The sequence below is a fragment of the Ruditapes philippinarum genome, unplaced genomic scaffold, assembly GCF_026571515.1.
Source record: "Ruditapes philippinarum isolate M1 unplaced genomic scaffold, ASM2657151v2 ctg4437_1_1_1_1, whole genome shotgun sequence".
Taxonomy (NCBI): Eukaryota; Metazoa; Mollusca; class Bivalvia; order Venerida; family Veneridae; genus Ruditapes; species Ruditapes philippinarum.
In genome coordinates this window covers 124,272-151,471 of record NW_026861652.1, presented here as the reverse complement: position 1 = coordinate 151,471, position 27,200 = coordinate 124,272, and the positions used below count along the sequence as shown (strand labels likewise).

Here is a 27,200-nt window from a genome sequence, read left to right as displayed (position 1 = left end):
TTCAATAGTCCTGTGCAGGATTCAAACTCAAGGCAGTGAAGGATTACAGATTCAAACTTAACCACTCAGCCACGGAGTACCCAAAGACAAAATCTATCCTTGTTTTTGAACTACTTGTGCATTACTATATCTATCTACACTTAAGAATTTTCTACATCTTCAAAACAAAAAAAACGATAGATAAAAAATACTTGTATATATACACAAAGGCTATCACAAGAAAGAAATACATGTATTCAGAATTACATCAAAAATTCAACACCTACTCAATGATACATTTTGATTTCTGTTCAATTGTGCTATATTTATAATACATATACTTCTGCAAAGTTCAGAATTATATTGTCAACATATACAATTCAATTTTAAAATACAAGCCCCGAGATACAGACATTCAGAGGGATCACCCTTTTACCAGATTTTTAGAATACAATTTGGATAAATATAATACGGATAATTATTGGTTAATGCACTAGACATGTTTATAGAAAACCCCCAAAAGCAAAGATAATTATTATAGTAAATATTTCCCTTATTTTCAAAGCACGATTGCACAGCATATTATAAAAAATACAAGTTAATAATTTAACATCACCTAGTATATAACTTACACAATGTGTTAATGTATAACGTTTAAAAAATAATATCACATACACAGCCAGTGTTATTCTCCACAATCGACAGACAACTGACACACCATTACAAAAACTGTACAGCTTGACTTCTTAATATGGCATCAACAAGTTTTACCAAGTCACAAATGTGAGTTATTTGGCACACTTTTTCTACTTATTCGATATAGAAATGAAGATGTTTGGCATTTTAAGTATACAGTATCATATGGCGAAGGAATTGTTTAACTCATACTTTCATCAAATCTTAAAGACCTATTATGTATAAATCGCACACAAAAAATTCTCTTAAAGCAAACTTGTTAAATTCTAGTACAAATGCATCAACTCCTATGCTCACAATATAATAATCCACTTATATTAGGGTTTTAAGATAATAAATTTTGTTGGTCTTCTAAATAAAGCCAATTATTGAACGTTGCTTTCGCATTTTAAAGATCTCTTTCTGATTTTCAATACAATACAAATGCTATCCTGGCATACACCTATTTGTAACAGTACATCAGCATTGTCATTGTCTCGGCTACAAGAGTCTATATTTAAGCTTAGTCTATATATGATGAAAGCACAGTAGTGTTTATTTCGGTGCCTTGATCGGCCTCATTGCGTCCGCGTGCCACGTGCGGAGATTGGCGAGGGCACGGTTGACCTTATTGCACCATACTATCCTCTCTTCTTTTGTATCGGCGGACAACATGAACCTATAAAACAGAATACATTTATATATAGATACAATTATTATAATAATTTTGCTAAAATATCACTTAAATTGTGGCAAAGACGTTATCATAAACCTAACAAATAAAAAAATTCATTCACCAGTGAAAAAACAATTGGATTTACATCACTTTTGTTATATAAACATAGTGTTAAAAGCATGCTATATGTTAGCTTTATGGCAGGAGAAAAGAACAATCATTGGCGATAACTCTTAATTTTTGGTTGTTTAGGGTCATTGAGTCTAACTGAACTGACAAAGAATAAGTATAACAATTACTTTCATGCAGAGCTGGCTTAGTTTTAAACATATCTATTTAAGCTCCATTGAGAAACAAGTTCTTGCAACTTATATTAAGCACTTTCAAGTCCACTTCCTGGAACCATCCAGTACTGGTGTCATATGAAGAAACATGGTTGTGACCCAAGTAGGACTCGAACCCATGATCTCTGGATTGAGAGGCAGACACCTTAACCACAAGACCACCGCTCCTCTTAAAATGCATAGTTTGGAAATGGTGAACACAGGAGGCAACTGTCTTCAATTGTTCAAACACATAGACCTTTCTGTAAGGTGACTTAATAACTTTTACTCTTGAAAGAATTAAGAAATATAAGAACTTTAAAACAGAGGGTTTTTATTTTGTGTATACCTTGTAGTAGTCATAGTGTTGTAGGTTTTGGTGACGAGCGTGTCTTGTTCACCTCTTCTTGGTGGACGGACAGACACCAACTCAAATGTGTGAGGTCGTGCACAGATATCTCGTGGTATCAAACCAATTTTCTCCGTAATTACCCTCTTCAAATCTATAATGCCCATAGGATCCTGAGGGGAAAGAAAAGAAACCAATTAACAAAGTCTGAAATCCTTGAAGCATAAATATTTCTAAATCAAATCACTTTATTTGTATACTTGACAATAGTGAAAAGTTTTAGAATTTGAACATTTCATAAATTTTCATAAAAATATGTATGAATCTGTAAGCATGCAGTTTTAAAAGACTTCCTTCATTGAAGGATCATTGTAGTACTAGATCATAGGTTAATGAGAAATAAATTATATATACATAAAGAAAGATTATCTAAGTCCTTATGACAGCAAAGTCAATATCAACATAGGCAAAGTTCATATGTCTTCGGTGTTGTAATATTTTTCTGGTCCTTCCGAGATTTTCAGTTCTTGAGGATCACCCCCTTTCCAGAATTTTGTGCATTATATAGAGGATATTGAATGAGTGTAAGTTCAATACTGAATTTATTGCACGAGTTGAATAAAATAATATTATGCGAGCCTCTGACGAGCATAATATTTTTTTATTCAACAAGTGCAATAAATTCAGTAATGAACTTACACGAATTTAATATTCTATTTATCACATACCCAAAATACAGATCGTTCAAAGTGAAATAAGAGTCATTTTTTATTGACATGCCGATAGTATAACGCTAACATTTAGCGCGTCTTTACACTATGTTTGTATACCGCTAATGATGTCACGTCAAAATATATGCACGGCCGTGCAATACCATTTTTACGGAGTCGTAAAATCGGCACGGGTGTGTGATAAAATACAGTAAAACACTTATAGCTATTCTAATTACAACCACCAAACATGCGTTCAAAACAAAAATCTTTATCTCATAAAAGCTTTCAAATTACCTTTCTCTGTTCATCATCGGGATATTTCCAGAAGCAGAGTTTGTTTCCAGCGAGTACAATCCATCGTCTATGCCAGGCTCCTAGACCGGACACGTCCTCAAACATGGTGAGGAATCCCCGCTCCTCCACATTCTGTTCCATCATACACTTAAGTCGCATGTAGATCATTCCGTGAAGTGGTGAGAGGAAAGGTATCTGAAGATAGCATATAGACAATTATATATATTAACCACCATGCAATCCTTATATAGCCAAAAAATTTCAATAAATGACGGAGGTATACAAGGTATACAGCATCTAAATTTAGACATATGTTGAGTTTTTCTTCTTCTTTAAATTGCAATTTATTTTGATTTGATGGCAAATCTTTTTTTTAAACTACACATAAGTCTGCTTACAGATAGACGCCAAGTGACAAAACATTTTTGCAACCCAAGTAGGACTCAAACTCACAATCTCTGGTTTGTGAGGCAGACAACTTAACAACTAGGCCACCATTTACAAATTTAATTTATAAAATCAAGATATAACATTTACCCTCTCAAGTGAAAAGCTGCTTTTGTCCAGTGATTTCATTGTGATAGGCAGTGACGTGATCAGGGTAAAACTGGTCGTTCTTACGGCTGTAGGACCGCCAGGGCTCTCCACTGAAATAATACAAATAGGAAATATAACTCTCAGAATACAAGCAAGAATAATCGCTTGCCCATATCTGAAGCACAGAGCCAGATTAGCCTACTAGTACACCAGTTGAAGGTTGACTGCAAAACTGTAGTAACTTATATATAAAGTATGAAAGGAATTACAACAGTTTTGACGTCAACTCTCGACCGATGCAGTTTGACCAAAATCTGCAGTTTGATAGGTTAATTGTAGTAATTTTAAAATGACATTACACTAAAATTCTTAAATTTAAATCATGACAAAACCATTCATCATTTTGAGAGAAAAATTTCATAATAAGTACTGACTGAATAGCCAGCAGTGCAGACAAAAATTTTGGGTCAGCACTGGTGAAACGGGTAGATTTAGTTGCTGCCAGCAGGCTAAACTTTAATACTTTACAGCTCTTATTCAAAATGAGGCAAGTTCAACCTTAGTAGGGCTTAGGTTTAAAATATAGACAACAGAGGCAGGAATTCATGAAATTTCTTTTTGTGCAATGATTATAAAAGTTCAGGTAAAAAATCTTTTCTTTTTTTTAATACAAAGATTTTGATTTCTGTACAATAGTTGACATGGTCTTTTGTTTGTTTGGTAAATAGCTAACAAACACAATTAAGGTAATATTATGCCGATACAGGAAAGATAATTTTGGCTAACCTCGCGTGTTACAAACATAAAGCAACACCAGAGGTAACAACATCTCACCTGCTGAAGGTAAGAGATGCACAGAGGGGGAGGTAGAAATACGGTTTATTTGGATTGACAACTATTTAATGCTGGAGCAATGAGACTTAATTACTCAAAAGTCTATCTCTGGTATGGTTTACCACAATATTTTACATAGAGTTTAACAGCTGACAAGTTTTTCACAAGTATTCTACCAATTGTAAGAATTGTAACACCCCAGCATAGAGATAGCTATTGTATAAAGAGCCAAATGAGGGGCCTCACAGAAGGACACATACTTTGTCAATCAACAAAACATAACTTTATGCTCTTGCAACAATAGTACTGAAGAAAGAAAGAAAGATAAAACCAAACCCTACACTAGTACTATTGGCTGTATTTCGTTTCGATTTCAAAAGCATTTTAACAAGCAAAGGACAGTTCAAACCCTCAAAGCAGTCACATAAATAAATTTCAGCTCAGTAAGATTTGATTTAAAAGTGCAAACATTGTGTATGAATTCAAGATGACGTACTTGCAACATTGACATATGTTTTGTTTTTTTTCGTTTCTTCTTTTTATTTTAATTATGTTCTCTAACGACTGAAAGCAAGACAACAAAACTTTCCATATAAAATACAAGGTTATTGTGTGCGGTTTCATGCATGATGGGGATACAGATGAAAACCAAAAAAACCACGCCCAAAATAATACTTTATATGTTCAATGAAAAATAAATAGGGGTTTTGAATTAGTGTAGGTTCAATAACAAATTTTATCAACAAGTTCAATCAATCTAGTAAAGAAGCTCCACACATTTTACATTCTATTATCACAAACCTTAAAAGGAATCATTTTTCAGTTGAAATAATCATTTTTTCCCCCATTGATATGCCTATAAATTTGTAATGCTAACATTTATCTTGCTATTACGCTATGTTTGTATAACAAAAGTGACATCTCGTCATAATACATGCATGGCAGTGTAGGGAATAATTGAAATGTGCCGGTGAATGGTACTGATCACTCCTGGAAAGTTTGTATGAAATCCCACTATCTATCTATAGCTCTGACGGCCATTTTGTGCAGCAAAGCAGAATGTGCCGGTGATGGGCACAACTAGGGATGGTACTGATCACTCCTGTAAAGTTTGGTTGAAATCCCACCAGTAGTTAGACCTGTGAAGGGCGGACAAACTTAATGCAGACTTAAGGTCCACCAGACAAACAGACAGACGGCAAAGGCAAAAACAATATGTCTCCTAAAAATTTTGGGACATATAATTCAGAAGTGTAAGGGTTAAAGGAACTCAAGTGAGGTTCAAAAGCCTAAAAGATCAAATATGAATTTCTTACACAGATCAGCATGGACACTTAAACAGAAAGATATTCAAAAGATAATTTGGAAATATACTAAAAATTAAAGTGAAAATCATATTCTTTCACAATTAAAATTATCCTTGAAAAATGGAGAGAGCAAATGAACTGAACTTTTTCCACACAAGTTATTAATCTATACCTACATCAAATGGAACAGAAGTCTCAAAATATTATTTCAAGTCCAGTTAATTCAAAAAACATCAGTGGAGTTCCTATAAGATTTTGAAGTGTTTATATAACAAAAATGATGTTGTGACTCAGAATGATGTTATAATGAACAATGAGGGGTTAGTTACCTGATTACAAACATAACTATGTTAGCAATAACACAAACAATGTGTACAATAAGTAGATCAAGTTACTTGAATTACAGGGGATATTGAATACATTTAAGTTATACATGTAATCAGGTTTGTCATTAGACATTTTTTGCAGAATGGTTTTTGTTTTAATGGACTTGAGGCGGTCATTTCTGTCTTTATCATGCCATAACAAAGAAAAGTTGTTTTGTTAATTTTGAGGGCCCAGCCATTAATTGCCAATTTTTGAGACCCAGGCATTTTTTTTGGCCCCCCCCTTTTCGCTTGCCGCGTCTTAATGACAACCCTGCTGTAAATAAAGTTTTTGCAAAATTTAAAATATCAGATCATCACTTGATGATTTCGGTATAAGGAACCGAAACGAAAAAAATCCTAACAAACGGCAATTTGTTACTTCCAAATAGCATGTAACTGTATGTATGTAATGACAATATCAGCGAATGAATACTTTGAAAATTTAACATGTTGCAGAATGAAAAAACTGTATAATAGAATTTTATAAACTGAAAGTGAGAATATGATGTTCCACAAAGAAACGGTTTTAAAAAAGCAGAAACAAAGTATTGTTCATAAAGACAATGCCTCTCCGAGTCATTTTCAGTGCTTGACAGTAAGAAAAGGGGCATAACTCTGTTAAAAAGGTAACTCAGAGATATGTGACCTATCCCCTTCATGTAATATGAGCACAGAGAACAAGAGGTAAGTAGTTTCAATCAATTCCCTATAAACCAACACACAAACACAAAAACTTAAAGTGTGACTGCAACATTTATGTCAAGGTGAGATGTTTATATTGTCTACATCTATTGCTGCAGCGAAAGATTTCAATACATTTTCATTTTAGCTTCAAAAACTTTATGATGGAAAAGTTGAGACAGTTTAAGCAATCTTTATGGAGACTATTTTTGGGAATTTTTATCAAATTGTCAACAGATGTTATCTAGAACTCTACTATCCACTATCGGTCACAATAGATTAGTCAACCTGTTGTGCTTATTTTCAAAGCTGTAACTGTAAAAGTTTGCTTGTACCCAATTAGCTGGGAAAAACCCAAAATTTACTTTATTCTGGAATAAGTCTATTTGGGAAAAGGCCTACATAATGCAATTTTTTTTTAAAGAATTGAAAGATCACTGCATCTTACCAATACTGTAGATTTCCAGGTTGATATTAAAAGTTTAGAAGATATTCCGTGTATTTTGATCAAGTTTGGAAAGTCGAGGCTTCCGCGCATCATTAGGGTCGTGTGTGGACAACATCTGGGTTGTTATAACTTGTGGTCCATTTCGTATCAACAGCATGAAATAGTGTACTGTATTATCTGAAAACATACATTAACTAAAACTGTATATGAATAAAATAGAAAAACATAATAGAAACCTTAAGAATGCCCAAAACAAGGAAATTTGCAATGATTTAGGCTCGCTTGATTAACTCTTGTTACTGTAAGTGTCATGTGAACAATATTTATTTCTTAATCGCCAGAAAACACTATAAAATCAGCTTAACTGTTTGACGAGTCATAATGGGTTATAAAAAGTAAAGTACAATGAAATTTCGTCTGTTATGTTAATTGTCAAGTGATTTAATTATTTTACCTGACGATGTTACCAATTTTTGGTAACAAAATCTTTCTTTAAAGCAGCCTGATATCACTGATAGTTAGAGAGCCCTTCGGTCCCTGTTGACTGGGCGGCTCCAACTGTTTGTCTCCTTCAATCTTTGCACTCTCCCGGTCAGGTATGCCTGCCGTCTCTGGCCTACAAGTACAACATCACAATTTAACGTTTTTATGTACTCAGATTGTTTAGCACCATTTATGTCTTTTTTAAATTTTTACACAAGCACAATACTTGAAAAATTTAGTACAGAATATGATCGAGAACTGTTGACAATGATAAGTTTTCAGCTACAATGATATTGTAAATTTATTATGGTTTTCAGTAAATTGTAAATGTTAATGCACTTTTTGGTGGAGGAAGACTGTGGGGGAAGGCCTCAGGGTGCCTCTCCATGCACTATTTTTGTCATCTTACTGCAGTAAAAGGTTAAGTCCTAAATTTAAAAGAAGTTAATCAGTTATTGCACTAAGGTGACAAAAATTTCATTGGATCAATTCCCATCAAAGACTGCATTGTACGGTCTATGAAAGAATTCAAACCCACAGGCTACAATTTTTATAGTCTTACCTACAATTTTTATACTATAAATCAAACAGAATGTGGAATTTAAACAAAACTATACTTACAAGACACCAACAATAATCGGTTACATTCCACCTGCTCGGCTGAACCGGCAAACTGTGAATCACCGGAACAACATTTGTTGAGAGCATTACTCGTTTGCATAATCACAACTCTGTTGCGTGACCTCACCAACTCTTGTAACTCCTACAGGTTAAAAAGAATCAATGGAAACTCAAATTTGCCACAGAACAACCAAATATTTTTGTTAAAAAAAAAAAGTGTAACCCAAATAGCAATAATTTGAAATATTCTTATTTGGACCATTGCGTAGCCGGTTAAGAAACCCCAAGCAAGGATAAGCCAATGGGACCAACAAGTTCTTTGTTGTTTGGGCAAAAGTAAAATTATGAAGATCAGGCAAGGCGTTAACAATTCTTTTTGAATTCGTGGTTCGGTTGGCAGGCTTGTTACGGATACCCTTCTTGCCAGAGAAAAAACCTTCAAGGGTTGTCCTCACCAATTACTATAATTTCCAGCACAAGCCGGCATCCTGGTGAGCAAAAGGAGTTAAAATTGTTTTGTTTCTTGAAACTAGGAGTTGTCAATTTAATGTAGGTCCTTGCTATTGTTTCCCATCCAAGTAGCGACCCAAAACAGAAGGAGTTATTCCTCTTCAAAAGCTATGGAAAAATCTGCATTGAGCGACCATAAGTTGCATGATTTACAAGATTAGTACCTCCTTCATTCACTTCAAGAGATAACATAATCATTTCGCTTATCCCCTTTTTTTTCCCCAAAAGATCCCTTTATCCTATCTTGGTAAAAGTCTCCTTCTGTATTCGTGGAGGGAAGGTTGGGTTGGGGCACTTTTAGATGGTCTTCTCCCTTTCACGTCCTCGACAACATAACTGGCTGTGGCCCGGTGAGATCGCTGACTCGCTGGCATCTCTTTGACTCAAATGTATACGACGCAACATGATTAATGTTATATTTGTCTAAAAAAATACCGTTTGCCCATTTCTTGTGTTAAGTCTTTACTGTGTAACATGTTATTAAAGGGACTCAACTGAGGTTTTTTGACATGATGGGACTGAAAATATTTTTCCGAGATTTTTATACTGTTTGAGGAAGGTCTGAACTAATAACTTGTGTGCAAATTTTCACATCATTCCCTCACCAAGTTTTTCCAGAATATTCTATTGTGCAAAATGATTCAAAAAATGAAAAGCGTTGCAATACTTTTCACTCAAATCTGGTTAAGAATTGCACTGACTATTAATTTTCAATTTAATTCCGAGTATATTTCTTTATTATCTTTTGCAGATTTTTCCATTTTAAGTGCTGCACTTGATGTATGTAAAATTTCAAATTTTAAGGCCAATAGACCTCAGTGGTGCCCCTTTCAAATGTAAATATGTTTTTTAAATGCTTAAAAAAAAATTGTACAAAGATGGTAATACTAATAAAGAACTTCTGTAAAAATAAAATACACCATTGAAAAGCCACATGCCTTTAACCGATATCGGTTTTATTACCATATCAATCATGACAAAGGAAAGTTTAACTGTAAACAAAGGCCATCTATGAATAAAGGGCATATAATGAGTTGTTCTGTGACTTGCTTGGCCTATACAGACAGGGTTGTCCACATAACATAAAAATCATTCTTTGATGTATGTAAAAAATAATTATTTGAAATAAAATAAATATCAACCACATGACCACCTAAAATTCAAAAAGGACCGCCCTAGAAAAATTTTACTAACGACCCTGCATATACAAAATTAATGCAGGTCTTGAAATTCCTCTGAAATACAACTACATGTAGACCGGTCTAAATTCAAAGCAGGACATGTCCACTCAACACTAACTAGAACTCCGCGAGTCGGATGTGTCCCTTGTGAACAAATATAGTTAAGAGAAATGGCAAAGAAAAAAATGAAAATTTTTGAAATCAAACAAAGGGCATAACTCAAAAAATACGAGAAATGCAGATCAGCAGTTTCTCTGTGCACTGCACTTCTTATCAATAAGATCTATCATCCTATTAAGTTTCAGAAAGCTTTTATAATTTATGGAAATGGCCTGGACAAAAATAAAGTATGAAAATTAACAAAGGCAGTAACTCAAAAAATAAGAAATGCAGAGTTTCCTGTGCACTTTTCTTTATCAAAAAATAAGAATCATCATCCTATTAACGTTTCAAGTCTCACACAGTTCTTGAGGGCAGTAAACTGCACTTCTTGAGCACTGCACTTCTTCTTAATGAGATCTATCATCCTATGAAGTTTCATGTCCATAGCTTTTTATACTTTAGGAGGAAAGGCCTGGACAAAAATAAAGTATGAAAAATTAACAAAGGGCAATAACTCAAAAAATAAGAAATGCAGAGTACCAGTTCTTGTGCACTGCACTTCTTCTTAATGAGATCCTATCTATCAACCTATGAAGTTTCAAGTCCATAGCTTTTATACTTTAGGAGAACTGGCCTGGACAAAAATAAAGTAGGATAATTAACAAAGGGCAATAACTCAAAAAATAAGAAATGCAGAGTACCAGTTCTTGTGCACTGCACTTTTTCTTAATGCAATCTATCATCTTATGAAGTTTCAAGTCCATAGATTTTATACTTAAGGAGAAATGGCGCGGACAAAAATAAAGTATGAAAATAAACAAAGGGCAATAACTCAAAAAATAAGAAGTACAGAGTACCGGTTCTTGTGCACTGCACTTCGGGTCATTATGAGAAGCATGCATACCAAGTTTGAAGTCAATCCGACTTATAATGACTGGCTTATGCCTCGGACAAGCTTTAGGGGACGCCGACACCGCCGCAGACAAAAGTAACCCCTATATGTCACCTTTTTCAAGGCGACACAAAACCTAAGCAAGGAAAATGTTAAAATAAATCTTTAACATGAAAATACACGATGCAAAATTTTTCTCAATTTTGTTGGGTTTTACATCACATCAACACAGTATAGATCATATGGTTACTTTCCAGCTTAACTGGTAGAGGATGACCTCAGATGCCCGTCTGTGCATTATTTTAGACACAAATCGGCACCTGAGTAGAACCACCAACATTCAGTAAGCTAATGATGATGTAAAAAGGACAATGACTTATGAACACACAGACATATATATACATGTATATTACAGTACATGGTGATATATTAAAGCAGTGAATTACAGCATAAGCTCTACTGCAACAACTTCAAAGGGTATAAAGCTATATTACATGAGATATTTTTTATATTTCCATAATCTAATGATATTCTTTGAAGAGTTGTAAAATAGAATGTCTCTGATATTTAACACACATATATATTGTATGTTAACAGAATTAAACATTCAAGAACAAAATATTATACTATTTTCAATAGCCATTTGCCAATAAGGAAAAATTCAAACAAATTTCTTTCATACAGGTACATTGGAATTTGTTCCTCAAAACTAAAACAGAAATTTTGTAAACTTCATACAGCACCTATATAGCTTTATACACTTTAACTTATCCCTGTATAAACTAGATGTTTTTTTTCTTTCTCTAAAACAAACCTGTGAATGCTCTAATGACTAACTTACACAAAGATCCAAACTATTAGAACACTATAAAATACAAGAATTTGCTGCAAGTTCTAAGTCTCAGAGTTTAATGATTTTATTAAAAATCCAGCCACTGTATGCTGAAGTTTTTGGGTTCTTTCAAAATCTGGACAAAGTAAGATGAAGAGGTGCAGATTTTGTGTTTTTGATTTTGATTAATCTAGCAAACTAAACTATGTTCTTTCATGCTCTATTGTAAAAACTGATTATTTTAATATTGTTAAATTACAAATCTATCCTGAAATGGTAAAAGCTAGCTGAAAAGCTGCAAACAAATCTTCCTCTTTGGTTATTTCTAAATACCATACTTCTATAAAACTGTGCAAGAAAAACAAGACATATTTCCCAAAGTTGTTGTTTATTAGTAATTTGATTTGAGGCAAGAGTACGTACAAATTTTTTAGAGTTCTGAAGACTTTTTTGAAGAAAATGTGTGAAAAAGAACTTTTCTACAACCGTAACTGAATACAAAAGATTGAAAAGTTCTTATTTTTATCATAGGCCTTACCTTTACAGGGACAATGTTAAACAAAGCAAGCACACTAAAAGATGCATTTATAATATAGCCACAACCACACACTGTAAATTTAAAAGGGAGACAACTGTTGAAGACCTTGGCAACAAATGAACTATATAATGTAGCGCAAAATTAGTATAGATAAAATGCCCTGCTTTTATATTTTTACATCATTTTGGAACAGAGAACATCAATTGTATAAATCCAATGCTCTCCCTTTTGAGCTACACAGACAGACAAATGTTTTAACAAGACTGACATCTCGTCTGCAGACCTTTTTTTTTGCAGGACTTTTAGCATAATTATTTTTGTAAGGAAATATAAAAGCAGACAATTTTTCTCTACAAATTTTGTTCTACATATAAACAGCACTTCTGTTGTCACTGACGTCAACTGCTGTCCCCTTTCTCCCAATTGTACAGCTAGAACGAGAAGCATAAAAAAATGAGCCTTACTCTCGGAAATCTACTGTTGTGGTAATCTTTGTCAGTCTGCAATAATCAGTGGATATACATGTTTTATATATGACGGCTTGGATATAGTTACGGGTATGTCAGGCTCAATATTTCCTGAAAAATATGTGCTCCTGCCTCCTGCTCTAAACCTTTCTCCAATTTGTGCAATTCTGATTCTACTATGAATTTATTCATTTGATGGTTTATAAAACCTAAAACTAAAGCTGTAAAGCTTATAGTAGAGTCTAACCTATAGATCAGCTATGAAGTGCAGCAAGGTTTGGCACTATGGTTACCAGATTTGTAGGTAAGTAGTAATTCATAAATTTATCATTATACAGATAATTTAGTATAATCATCAAAAATTCCTGAATCAACTTCAGTTGTTTTTTTCTTTACATACAAAAATGTTGCTGTTTTCCTTTCCTACATAAAAAGAAACCCTGAAACATGGAACCACCACACAGGCATGACTTATCAAGTCATAAAAAGGAAGCAACCAATGAATATTTGTGAGAGCTGCCTTGAAATTGCTTGCCAATGTTCTTTTTTTTGTTCAAAATATTCCCTGACTGTTTTATTGCTTTTTTCCGTCTTTTTATCTTGATAGAGGATTGTACAATGCACTACAAAAGCTAGAAACACACATTCTTCAGAAAAGCATGTTTTATGCAATATAATATAAATAATTCAAGTATGCTCTAAAGTGGTCATGAAAGCTTCAAAAATGAGAAACAAAGAAAGCAAAGAGGCCATCTTCTACATGCTCCTGTCCTATATGAAATTTATATATGAGCCGCGCCATGACAAAACCAACATAATGGGTTTCGACCAGCATGGATCCAGACCAGCCTGCGCATCCACGCAGTCTGATCAGGATCCATGCTGTTCGCTTACCAACTCTATAACAAGTAAAGAAACTAATAGCGAACAGCATGGATCCTGGTCAGACTGCGCCGATGTGCAGGCTGGTCTGGATCCATGCTGGTCGCAGATGCACTATGTTGGTTTTGTCATGACGCGGCTCATATCCTTTTGAGATTTGCATACAATGTATAAATACTTAAAATATTTTCGACAGCTTAACCCTTAACCATAATTAATATCTAAAATGGACATGTCCATCATGTATAATTAATCTGAACAAAACCATTCATCATAGTAAGGAAAATTTCCAAAATAAGTACTGACTGAATGGTGCACCAAGCTAATCTTGGGTCTGCACTGGTTGTATGGGTAGCAACAGGCTAAGGGTGTAATAGATGAAGAATTCTTCTAAGAATGGTTCATGCAATTGTAATACTTTGTAGATTGAAAAAGTATAACAGACAATGATTTAAAATGTGTTGAAGCAAGACTCAGTGCTAGGCTATAGAGAGTGAAAAAAGGTCTTCTACTTCTATATACATTTTTTCCTCTTCTAAAAATGGGTCTAGTAAAGGCACAATTTCCAAATCAATAAAAAAATATTTCCTTATTCCCTAAAACGTTGATAATAAATATTGAATTTTTTTGTATTTGTTCCCTCATAAAGAAGATTTCATGCCAAAAAAGTTCTGATCAGGAAGACCTGACCCAGTTCTGAAAAGGGTGAAAAAAGGACACTATGTCAAAATAGATAACTTGGAACTCTGCAAATTTGGGCTTTTCCCATTTAATGATTGGGTATAAAACAAACTTTTACAGTTAAAACGTGGTAAATTAAATTGATAATGTGCACAACGTCTTGATCACTGTTGTGAAAAGCTATCAGTGAAACTAAAACAATAATTTACCAAACTTTGTACCCCAGAATTACATGGGAAAAACTGCATAATTATGCTGTGTTCCATATAACATCTAGATACATTTCAAAGCCATTATACTGATTACATTTAAATATCATATATGAATATGCATGAAACAATTAATATGGTAATGTTCATATGATTATTCATCCATGATTTAAATATATGACACAGATGATGGGATGATTAAATATGCATGAAACAATATGGTTAATGTACATATGATTATTCATCGATGATTTAATTAAATATGACAAAAGATGATGAGATGATGTTAAATAATGAAACTAGCTAAATAAGAAAGCAGAAACTGTATTAACTAGATCAATCCAGAACCACCATAAACAACTGTGCTCATGAAATCACACAATCAATATAGATTACTCACCTGTTACTCCTGTACATGGAAACACTGTACGCCAGTCCGTCGCTCTTGGCTCTGTATTGTACCTCGTTATCAGTGTGTTGAGGCGGCATCGTCTTTGGTCGCATCTGAACCGTTTCTGCAGAGTTTACGTTGCCATCCATTGTGGCCTGCATGTAACTTCTTCGCTTACGCTGAATTTATTTCAAAAGGAAATTCAATCTTACTAGAACAGATTTACCACAGTAATAAAGACTTGTAATTTTATTCATTTATATGACAACACATCATTTTTTATGTTATTTTGAATCTAATAATGTATCAGAAACTTTTTTTGGACCACAACAACAAACTGAAAAACTTTGATTACTGCTTACGGACTTTCAAAAATATTTCACAAGTATAAAGTCATATTTTCTTTACTTTCAAAATTATCCTTAATAGTACAATCAGTAAAATCGGAAAATGAAGGTTCATAATTTAATGATATAAACTCAATTAGTTAATTATGAATATTTACCGGCAATGGTTGAGGATCTTTCTTCCTCATTTCAACTTCAGAGATATCGTCCATAGCCTCGTCTAGAAGGTCATCCATCTCAGCACGGTCGCATTCCTCATCTTCGCTGTCATCTCCACTGTCTATACGCTGCTTTTTGTACGTCTGTTCTGCTTCACTGCTCTCCTGTGAGGGGTACCTCTCTCGGTTTCTGTTACTTTGGTCAGTATCAACATATTCCATACTGTCCTCACTGGTTATACTCGATGTATCATCATGTCTCGGTGGCAGCATGCTCTCTCTACGTACAGACGCAGGAACAAACGCGCTCATACTAATATCTTCATCTTCTGTTAACTGTTCACGAGACCTTGCAGCACGAGGCTGTTGTTGCTGCTGTGGGGTCATTCTTTTTGTAGGACTTCTGTAAGATTCTGGAATACTCGACTCAGATCCACTGTTATAAGAGTCATCAAATGATTCCTGGGTCTCGGACTGAATTTCTTCAGAGGGTGGATCAAAATCGTCGGTATCGTCCATTGTGTCGCCCTCAGTCTCTGTGCACTGATCCTCATGTCTGTCCGTACTACTGTCGCTCTCAGTACTTGTGTTATGTTCCCGAAACTGAACCTTCTTGAGAGAGGACGTTGAATTCTGTTTAATCACAGGTCTCTCTGGTTCCTTACATTTCTTTGATACAAGTCTATAAATACTCGGCTTCTTGGTGGCCGATGCTGCTTGCTTGTCACTGGCTACTGCCTGACCATGGCCATTTTTGAAATTATACGAAGCCTCGCCTTCATCTGAAAGTTCAAATCCCATGGCTTGTAGCTTTTTGTTAAAATCTGGCAAAAGATGAGATAATGATGGTGAGGTTAGACCGTGCAGTGCTATAGAAGCAAGAATATGTGCAAATGCATGCAAGCAAAGATGCGAGAAACATGATGTATATAAAATATGTCAACTGACTAAAAATGTACAACCTTTGCCCCTATTTCTAGCTTTTATACTAGCAAAAGATGCTATTAAGAAAACATATTTTATCCTTTTCTAGCTACATTGTTGTAATAAGAATCCATTTCTAGCTTTAGTGTTGTAAAACATTTGTTATTTTCTAGCTTTAATATTGTTATATTAAACCATTTCCAAGCTTCAGTGTTGTATAATACATTATTGTTTAGCTTCAATATTGTTAAACTGCTCATTTTCTAGCTCTACATATGTAAATTTATCATTTCTAGCTATGATGCTGTAATAATTATAAATTTCTAGCTATGCAATATTGTTAGAAACTTATTTGAAATCTAGCCATCAAAAATTTATTAACATGGCAACATAGATTGTCTGTTTCTAGCTTTTAAACTGTCCAAAAATTTACATCTATATAGTTTCAAAGTTTTCCATTTTCTTTAATGGTTGCAAAAGACCTGCAACCTGAATCATTACTTAGTTATTTAGTTTTTCTGTAAAACAAATGCATGCCACCCAGGACTTTTTTACCTTCTATAATTGGGACCTATAAAAGGCCCCTTTCACTTATTTTCACAAAACAGAGGGAAAAAATTCACAATTCCTTGCAGATTTCGCAAAATATCATACTTCAATTTTAGATAATAGATACTAGATTGTTTTTGTTTGACTTTATAAATCCAATAGGATATGGATAAATGTGTAGAAACTCAGTTTTGACCAATTTGAATCAGTGAGTTAAAATATAATTATTTAAGCAATCTTCCCTTTAATATGTTCAAAAATTACTTTTTCACAATTGTCCTATTTACCGTGCTATTTTTACACTAAATGACCAGGCCCAGGCCCCTTCCTAATTTTGGCAAGAAAAGCCCTGCTTCCATTTCAAGGAAATCAAACTATATGTGATTAATGACTTATTTTGCAGTATTTATCACCAAATTTCTAGGGTCATTTTTTTTTGCCTATTTTGACCATTTTCCATCGTAATTTACATGGATAGCAAGCACTGTTTGCAATGTGTAAATTAATATCTTCATTCACTTCATAATATTTTACTTTTAAATTTATTTTCAAACTTTTCACGAAATTTGGCATGAATCTGCAGGCAAGCTGCTTTAACAAAATTCAAATGCTAGAATACAGGAAAAAATACTTTCAAATCGATTCAATACAGTATAACATGGGTACTGGGTATTATTATTTTCTTGCAAACATCAAGCAAATATTCTCAATACAATCTTAATAAAACCTAAGTAAGCACTGCAATACATAAGATAAAATATTAAGTAAACTACAGTCATACTAAATGACTTGCAAATAAATAAATGTATTGACAATATTGCATGAAAAGCTAGCTTTTTAGCCTGATTTGTACTTTTACAACTATGATCAATTTTTCTATATTTATAATATCAGGGAAAAAATGCTGAGCAATAAACAATGCAAGATTGTAAAACAGAAATTACCAGACCAGTCATGACCCCCTCCTCCCTCCCCCCTACCCCCTTGAGCAACCCAAACAATCAAAAGGCTGTCTCATTGGCCTAACAAACACAGAATTAAGACTGGTTGTGTAATTTCAGATTTCATAAACTTTCAACCAACCACCAATATAAACTGTCTTGTAAATTTAAAGCAGCACGCCTCCAGATTAATGCTTATTTTCATGAAAATTATGAAAATGTAATTAAAAGTATAATGTTGTAACATAAACAAAAGCAAGTAATATTTATACATTATCAATGGCACTTGCAACCCACATAAATTACGAAAAAGATGTCAAAATATGCAAAAATTGCCCTTACTGCTTTTAAGAAATATTTTCGCTCATCTGGACGGCATGCTGCTTTAAAGTATATTATGCCCATCTTTCAAGTATCACATTTCATCATCAGAAATCATATTTGAATTGCTGAACACAGCTTGAATTTACTTTAAAGTAATGTATAAATATGTATCATGTTTAATCTGAAATGTAATACTTACATGTATATATGGGCATAATATACAGATACATTTTCCAGAACAAGTTAAGATTAGTAAAAACTTTGATGATCAAACTTTTTACAGTTTATCAAAAACTGACTGTTAGCAGGTGATTGTAATGATTCATGAGAAGAAATATGAGCCGTGTCACGACAAAACCAACATAATGGGTTTGTGACCAGCATGGATCCAGACCACCCTTTGCATCCGCGCAGTCTGATCAGGATCCATGCTGTTCGCTATTAGTTTCTCTACTTGTAATAGGGTTTGTAAGCGAACAGTATGGATCCTGATCAGACTGCGCATGGATCCTGATCAGACTGCGCGACTGCAGGCTGGTCTGGATCCATGCTGGTCGCAAACCCATTATGTTGGTTTTGTCGTGACGCGGCTCATATGATGAACAAAGCTAAAAATAGATGAATATGGCATAAGTATGCTGATTATAGTTAAACATATAAATAATTAAAACAACATGTGTCTTTATAACACATATGTCCTTGTCTAAATAATAACAAAGTTATAATAACATTTCTTGAATTTTAAAAGTCTAGCCTTAAGGTTATAAAACCTATTACTGAACTAGGTCTCGAATCTCTGGAATTTCATTGGTCAGTGCTTATTCTTTTCTGGTTTCTTGACCAATCAAATGCCTGAGACCTGAATTTGAGCTGAGAACATTTCTTTTTAACATTGGACCCTGAGGTCAGGGTCACTTGGGAGTCAAAGTCATATTTCAAATGAAATGAAAACTAAGCTATCGTTAACAGGTTAACTGTGTCTGTATGTGATAATATAAAGGCTCACGCTTTTAGGATAATATTTGAGAGTCAAGGTTGTCTACAGTTGAACAGACAGACAACAATGTGCCCAAAGATCAGATTTTTCTCCACCACTCTCTTCTTTTCTCTCAGGTAACCTTTTTATGCTATATCAAAGACACAGTCATTTTCATCTTCTTCATAATTATGTTTGTTTGTTAGTTTTGATTGGGTTTTACGTCACACCGACACAGCTTTACTGAAGACCTCAGGTGCCCTTCCGTGCATTCTTTCAGGTACTAACGGGCACCCAAGTAGAACCACCAACGTTCTGTAAGCTAGCTGGATGGCTCCCTGACATGAAAGAATCCAAAGTCTCTGGCGGGATTCAAACCCACAGCGGTGAGGGGCAAGTGGTTTGAAGTCAACGACCTTAACCATTCATAATTATGATAATAATTTTACAAAGCAAAGGTATGAAAATTAACATAAGGTTAAAATTAACTTGATCATCAAATATTAACACGCCTCTGTGTAAAGTCACCTTAGCCAAATATTTAAGACATGATATTTTTTTACACTTGCATATAAAATGAGTTTCACACCAGTTGAAACCTTACCTTCCCTAGCTCTCTCCCTGATTGAAGTTTTCTTGTCAGTTTTGTTCCCGGGGCGAGAAACAGTCTGTGCAGGGGGTGGGCAGGTCTGTTCTACAGTAGGTGGGGGAAGTTCCCGGTCGTCTCGTAGTATACCGTTGTGATACCTGTTGTTAAGAGCGTTCACCTCGGCCATCCTCTCCTGTCGGATCTTATCAGCCAACTGATCTGTTTTACTATACTGCACCTACAGATATATTGTTTCTTGTTATATGGTTAAACTATATCCAATCATAGTCTGTGAGCAAACAGATATCCATAAACTTACCAGTTCTTTCCAAAAATTGACAAATTAATTTTCAAGACTGACAAACTACCAACAAATGGATGTCTATCCATTACCATGTAATTTGGTATATTCTTTTTATTATGAAAGTCGTCTCTCATCAGGATTTTGTACATAACAATATATGGCAACTAATCATTACAAAAAAGCTTTAATTAATCTCCATTTTTGCCAAAATAAAAGAGCATAGGTCATGTTCCTTAAATACTTAAAAATTAAAGCCTGCTACCAAGTATAAGCTTAAAGTGACACTACGCCAATCTAAGTGTAAATGTTGAGTGTACAAGTCAGTCAAAATAAATTTAGATTTGCCATCATTTTTTTTTTTCAATTTTAGTCTATGTCAAGTATATAATCAATAACTCATATGACTCACATATTCTATAATTATCCTTAAGAATAAATAGTTAACATTCAACTGATAAAGAGTCAGGCAGTCTTACATTATAGGCAAATGTTATATTTTATCCTAAACAATTTTCTTCATCAATCACAGGTCAATGACCATTATAAAAGTCAATCTTTTTAAATATATTGCCAATTCAGCTAAACTTGACAGCATAAAAAAGAACATAATGTCACTTCAGTTTTGAAGTGAGTACCTGTTCAAGAATCTTCTGCTGTAAGCTTTTAGTAGCACTTCCTACTTTATTTGGGGAACCAGTCTTGGTAGGGCTAGACTGGTTACCTCGTATAGGAGACTGGTTCATTTTACTTGGCGAGTTGACTGGTGATCTGAAAAAAAAAGTTTTTCTTAGTGTTAAACATATGCTAATTGAAAATTTAGGAAAGCTTATCACTAACAGTAGAACAAGTGTAAAATAACCTACCAGTAGAACTCATATTAAAGCAGCACGCCTCCAGATTCACACTAATTTTCATGAATATTTTTAAAATTTAATTGAATGTATAATAATGAAATAACCAAAAGGAAGCAATATACACATTATCAATGGCACTCACATTCCACGTAAATTACCACAAAGGGGTCAAATTATGCACAAATAGCCCTTACTGTGTTAGTAACGCAGTAGAAATTTACTTGTAAATACTCAACAAGAGGGCCATGATGGCCCTGAAGTCGCTCACCTGTATATAGGCCCCCCGCAGCGGGGCAAGTTTAAACCCCAGGGCTTTTATTTGAATAAACTTGGTAGACACCCATTAGAAGATGTTTCATGCTAAACATCTAAGGTCTAGCTTGTTGGGTTTTTAAAAAAAATTTTTTTAAAGTTTTTTCTTTACACATATACTATTATTTAAAAACAATGACACTCCTGGGGCAGGGCCAGTTTTGACCCAAGGGCTTTTATTTGAACAATCTTTGTAGACACTTACTATAAGATGTTTCATGCTTAATATCTAGGGCCGTATTCATAAAGAATCTTAAGTGAAAATTTTCCCCTTAACTTGAAGTTTTCCCTTAAAATCATACAATTTTCCCTTAAGTTTTAAGGAAAATCTTAAGTCTTATTCATAAAAAATCTTAAGTCAAAATTCCCTTAAATTCTGTCGAATTTCTCCTTAACTTTTAAGATACCTCCTATGCTCCCTTAACTTTTAAGGAATTTTTTAAGGGAAAATTTACAGGAAACAAAATGGCGTCCAAGCGTTAGCTCTATCCAATATTTGTGTCTGAAAGTCCTTTTATTGTTCTTAAAAGGTAGGGAGAATTGTCAAACACATCATTTTATGACTAGTACACTGCTCCGTTTTTTATTTACCCGTTAATATAGGGTCCGTGAATTTACCGTACGTACGAAACCGACTTTTAGTCATGAATTTTACCTTGACATCTTCACGTCAATAAATGTTAAATTTAAATGTAAAGACGCGAATAGCAAACATTTAAGTTTGATGATAAATTAAGGAATATTTCAAGGATGATGTGAGATTTAACCAGACGATAAATATTTTATCATGTACCAGTGGCTGAAGGTGAACGATATTCAAATATCAAAGTTGCAGTTTTCGGATGTTCAGTATCCGGATATATCTATCTATCTATCTCTGGATACTGCCAAGTTGCCAACCCCTCTTACGAGTGTTACAGGCAGGTATACATTGTATACATTTAAGAAACAGCTTTTAAGATACAAGGGAATCCGGGAACCAGTCCCTAGCTCTTATTGAATAGACCCCTTGGTTCTTTTACATGCCCAGTGTATAGCACTGATACATGCGAGGATTACCTGGATTTCTTACCAGTACACCTCTATGTAGGTGGGAAACACTGAAAGTCTATATGTTAAATTATGTGATGAATAAAGTGTGACATATAGAATCTATGGAGATAAGTGGTTGCTTTATAATTATAAAAACAGATGTAAAATAATTTGAATTTCAAGCAGTGAAAATGGACACTTGATGGTTTTGGACAAGGAGGTGTAGATTATATCTGGAGTTTGTTATATAAAACTTATAATCCACTAATTAAATCCATTCCACATGTACTATAAGGAATTAGATAGGCTAATACTGACTAAAGTGTACAAGTATAGGTCCAGATGGACCCACAAAATGAAATCCCTAGTTTCGAAATTTGACATTCATTGAAAGATTGTAACAATTGAAACCAAAAAGTATAGCAATATGTCGGATCAGAGGTGACACTATACAAACATTTGAAATTGTTTAACTAGTCAAAAACAACTGTAAATTTTAACAATACTTCAGTTACACCTATTCAACAAGGGAACTTAATTTAAACTTTACATAGCATTGTGCAGAATGATATTTTCTGAAGAGAACTATTCTTCAACATGTTGATGCTAAGAATCAATGTAACAGAGTTGTGTCAAGCATTTGTGACAAATTTTGTCTAATGAACTGAAGAACCCATTTAACTAGATCTCTGCAGAAAGGACAACAGCATAAGACCTAGCAATGTAACATTTGAAGTCTGTAGAAATCTACATGTATGTGCCAAACAATTTCTAGAGGAAGCAGAGCTTAAATAGGTATCTTACAGGTAACAATAATTCAGTTAACCATAATTTAATGTTTCATTATCTTAAATGAATAATTTATTTACAATTTCAAAATCACGTGAACAGTTAACTGTGTACTTATGGCATTGAAAAATTCATAATAAGAATATAGTGATTTGATGCTGTATTTGGTGGTCGTAAAACTCATTTCAATTTATTTCTAGCATACTAGTATAATAATATAGCATGTGGTAATTTTTTTATACCTTGCCACAGATAAACTTTCTTTTGAAGGATTTATGAACAAGAAATTCCAAAAAGAAAAAACTCAGTGCTGCTTATTGGTCATTATACTTTTATCAAATCCTAAATTTACATTTCAGGTGGGAAGGTATTGTGTATTGCCAAACTTCCCATATTTCATCTATTGCAGTGCTTAAATGTTTAATTCCGGTTAGTATAATTGAAAAGCAATTTGGTTTGTAATGTTTTATATGTTTATTCATGAAGAAAATAGAAATAAGCCGCGTCACGACAAAACCAACATAGTGCGTTTGCAACCAACATGGATCCAGACCAGCCTGCGCATCCGCGCAGTCTGATCAGGATCCATGCTGTTCGCTATCAGTTTCCCTATTTGTAATAGGGTTGGTAAGCAAACAGCATGGATCCTGATCAGACTGCACAGATGCGCAGGCTGGTCTAGATCCATGCTGGTCGCAAACGCACTATGTTGGTTTTGTCGTGACGCGGCTCAAATGTACTTTCCTACATATCACATATATACACACTATCATAATAAACAACTATACATAGAACTTACATGTACACATGTATTTGACTATATTGTTTTACAAATTATGCAAGAAAAATTAAACAATAATAAATTGAAGTGTACATGTGTAACACTAACAGTAAAAGTATTGTATATGTGTAACAGTAAAACTATTCTACTTAAATATTTAAGATTTTTACAAGCATTAACTGATGTGAGCTATAAACCTTTTTGTTAGCACCCCTAATAACATATCCTAGTTATTGTTAAGTAAAGATATTTCTTCTTTGCTTTATATTTGTCAAATTAACATTTAACTTATTAAGATGACATATAAGTTGACCAACTATTTGATAAACCAAAACTATTAAATACTAGTTTAATTAACAAGTTATTTTTTCACATATAATTTTAGTTTCATATGAAGTTGGCTGCTTCAGGCATAATTTGTTTAAACCTTGCCAATACCAGAAACTTTCAACAGTAATTTAAAATAAAAACTTTATACATGTAATTGATTTAGATTTTCCTGAATTTTCAGGTTTGACAGAGGAATGCCATATTCATTTGGCTGCTTCAAGACAAAGAAGATGCACCAGAACATTCATTTGAACAGTTATAAAATCATGGATCATGTTTATGACTAATCACTAACATCTTATGTTATACATAATGTCAAAGTTGAATATATTTGGTGAAGATTGACAATAATATACATATTTTATATAAATCACCAATATAAATGAAGTGACACTTTATCTGGATATTCGACATTGATTATTTAATTATTTGTCTGTAACAATATAAAAGATTTAGTAATGTTTCATATAATAAAAAAGTAAGCCTGAGCATGTTTTCTTAAATTTTATAATTTCATTTTAGTAATGCACTTTCATATAGTTAAGAAATAACATATCCCAAACAGTGATTTTATCAACTGACATCAACAAATTAATGCTGCTGTACCTGATATTAGCTAAATTGCTTCTGATTTGTTTCCATATTTATCTTCAATGCATCACATTTTTAGTGGTTACATCTGACACTTTGTTTTTTCATTAACAAAGGAATGGTACTGAATGTGGCATGAAGAAATTTTGGGCATTTTATGTTACACTCCCTAGCTTCTGTCTGTTCTTCCATTAGCAAATTTGTTTAAGTATAACTTAAGTTCCATTTGGCCCATGATCAACAAATTTCATATAATGATTGCTAATATTAAGTGGAAAACGCTTTTTAGCTCGACTATACGAAGTATATGGAGAGCTGTCCTACTCGCCCCGGCGTCGGCGTCCAGATTTTAGATTAAAGTTTTGGTGCAGTAAAATATTTTTCACTATAACTTTGTCATTTCTTTAGGTATCAACTTCAAACTTCAAATATATGTTCCTTATCATCAACCACATCTTATGTGACAAGGTTCATAACTCTAGCACCAATATGTTCAGATTTATCTCCCCTTGAACTTAGAATTTTTCTTAAAAGATACTATTTTTTACTTATACTTCTTTATTTCTAAAGGGATCAACCTCATACTTCAAATATATGTACCTTATCATCATCCCCATCGTATGTGACAAGGGTCATAACTCTAGCACCAATCTTTTCAGATTTATCTCCCCTTGAACTTAGAATTTTCCTCAAAAAATAATATTTCTTACTGTTTCTTCTTTATTTCTTAAGGAATCAACCTCATACTTCAAATATATTTACATTATTTCTAGAATTATTCCCCTTGATCTTGGAATTTATGTTAACAAATGTTATATTTTTACTATAACTTAATACTTAATTATACATAATTGATTTTTCTTTCATAGTTTTGTCCTCCTTACTGCGTCCAGCATTTTATTAGTCGAGCTTCGCTGTCTCCTGTGACAGCTCTTGTTGATTAATGGGTTGACAGGGTCAAAGGTCAAGGTAACTTTTACCTTAAAACTGAAAATGGTTTCCTCTAAAATAACTTTTGTATTGATCAACCTTTTGCTGTAAAATTTCATAAGATGACCAGTCATATTCAATACATGACCCCATTAAATTTTTGGGGTAACATCATCATTAACTAGAAATGTGCCGTCATGCCATGGATCATGCCCCTCCATGCAGCCAAAATTTCAGATGTTCTAATATTTAAATGTAGTTCCAAATTTGTTTGCACAAATTATTTTTTTTCATTTTAAGTTCAAAGCCCTTAAAACTATTCAATGTTTACACAACTTTTTTTATACAAAAGTTCAAGGCATGTACAACCGTTGGGGAGATAATGAATGGGAACTGAAAAATTCCTTTTTTTTAAAAGTAAAAGGGGGCATAACTCTGACAAAAATCATCGAACCATGACCAAATTATAATGCTCCACTTAGTGGTGGCCGTATAATAATTGTGTTTAAGAGCTTGCAGGCTTGAAATCTATTAAAACAAGACTATCAATTTTAGAATAAATCCATTTTAGTACTTGTGCCCTTCTTAAAAATCTTATGTAAATTTGTAGAGGGTCACATAAGAATCATTTCAGTTGAACATTGTTAAAATCTGTTTCTGTGGGAAAAGATTTTGTTGACAGAAATCTTTGACTGTCAACAGGACATCATGTCATAACAGTAGCTTGATTGATAATTTAGTACAAATTGACTCTGATGTTTATTACACACTTGGAAGTGGCTTTTTAACAAAAATCATTTTAACTATTTTCCACTGTCTTTTATATTTATAAATTGAACAGAAAGTAATGAAACTGTATTAAAAAATTGCATTTAAATAGTTTTGAGTTCTTAATGAATATCTATCATTGCCCTTACATCTTTTTTATGCCACCCGAGCATCTGTATAAATTATAATATCAACCTTGAAAATTGACTGGGTAAGATTTAAAAAAAAATATTATCAAGATACAAATAGTGTTTCTCAGTGCAAACCTATGCAGAAGTTGAATTCCTTTTTATATGAGAATACTTCTTATTAACTTAAATCAGACCTAGATTTTTGACAAGATTACTATCTTGTAAATTCAGGAAGTGTTTTTAATATTCTAAGTTTATTGTTTAACCTTATAAATTTCAAATATCTAATAAGGGGATATATACAGTGCTTTACATGTAGAATGCACTATTTTTCTTTGTTAAGAAGTGATTCATAGTATTTAATTTGTATTCTAAGTTTCTTCTTCTTTAGCTCAAGAAGTTCTGGGTCACAGAAACTGAAATTATGAAGAAATAACTTCAATTAAGACATAAAACATTTTTTTTATTTTAGCTACTATTTGAATACTCCAAATTATTTCAGCCAATTTATCATAAACTGCTTTGTTATATAAAGTTTATCAGTATGTAAGATAAATTAGGCTTCTTATATTTAAAATCTATAAATAGAACTAATAC

General features: G+C 33.4%; 1 protein-coding gene across 1 annotated transcript in view; it reads right to left on the bottom strand.

Moving 5' to 3' along the window:
- The window catches only part of LOC132716423 (anillin-like), a 51,405-nt gene continuing 24,205 nt past the window's right edge, over window positions 1-27,200 (bottom strand). Inside the window, exons 9-19 of the mRNA XM_060699695.1 lie at window positions 20,721-20,853; window positions 19,797-20,019; window positions 15,479-16,302; window positions 14,983-15,152; window positions 14,583-14,646; window positions 8,289-8,430; window positions 7,744-7,800; window positions 3,547-3,656; window positions 3,010-3,204; window positions 2,003-2,175; window positions 1-1,333 (exon numbers count right to left, since the gene is read on the bottom strand). Coding sequence (XP_060555678.1) covers window positions 1,210-1,333; window positions 2,003-2,175; window positions 3,010-3,204; window positions 3,547-3,656; window positions 7,744-7,800; window positions 8,289-8,430; window positions 14,583-14,646; window positions 14,983-15,152; window positions 15,479-16,302; window positions 19,797-20,019; window positions 20,721-20,853 — 2,215 coding nt within the window. The 3' untranslated portion in view covers window positions 1-1,209. The remainder of the gene's footprint in view (window positions 1,334-2,002; window positions 2,176-3,009; window positions 3,205-3,546; window positions 3,657-7,743; window positions 7,801-8,288; window positions 8,431-14,582; window positions 14,647-14,982; window positions 15,153-15,478; window positions 16,303-19,796; window positions 20,020-20,720; window positions 20,854-27,200) is intronic.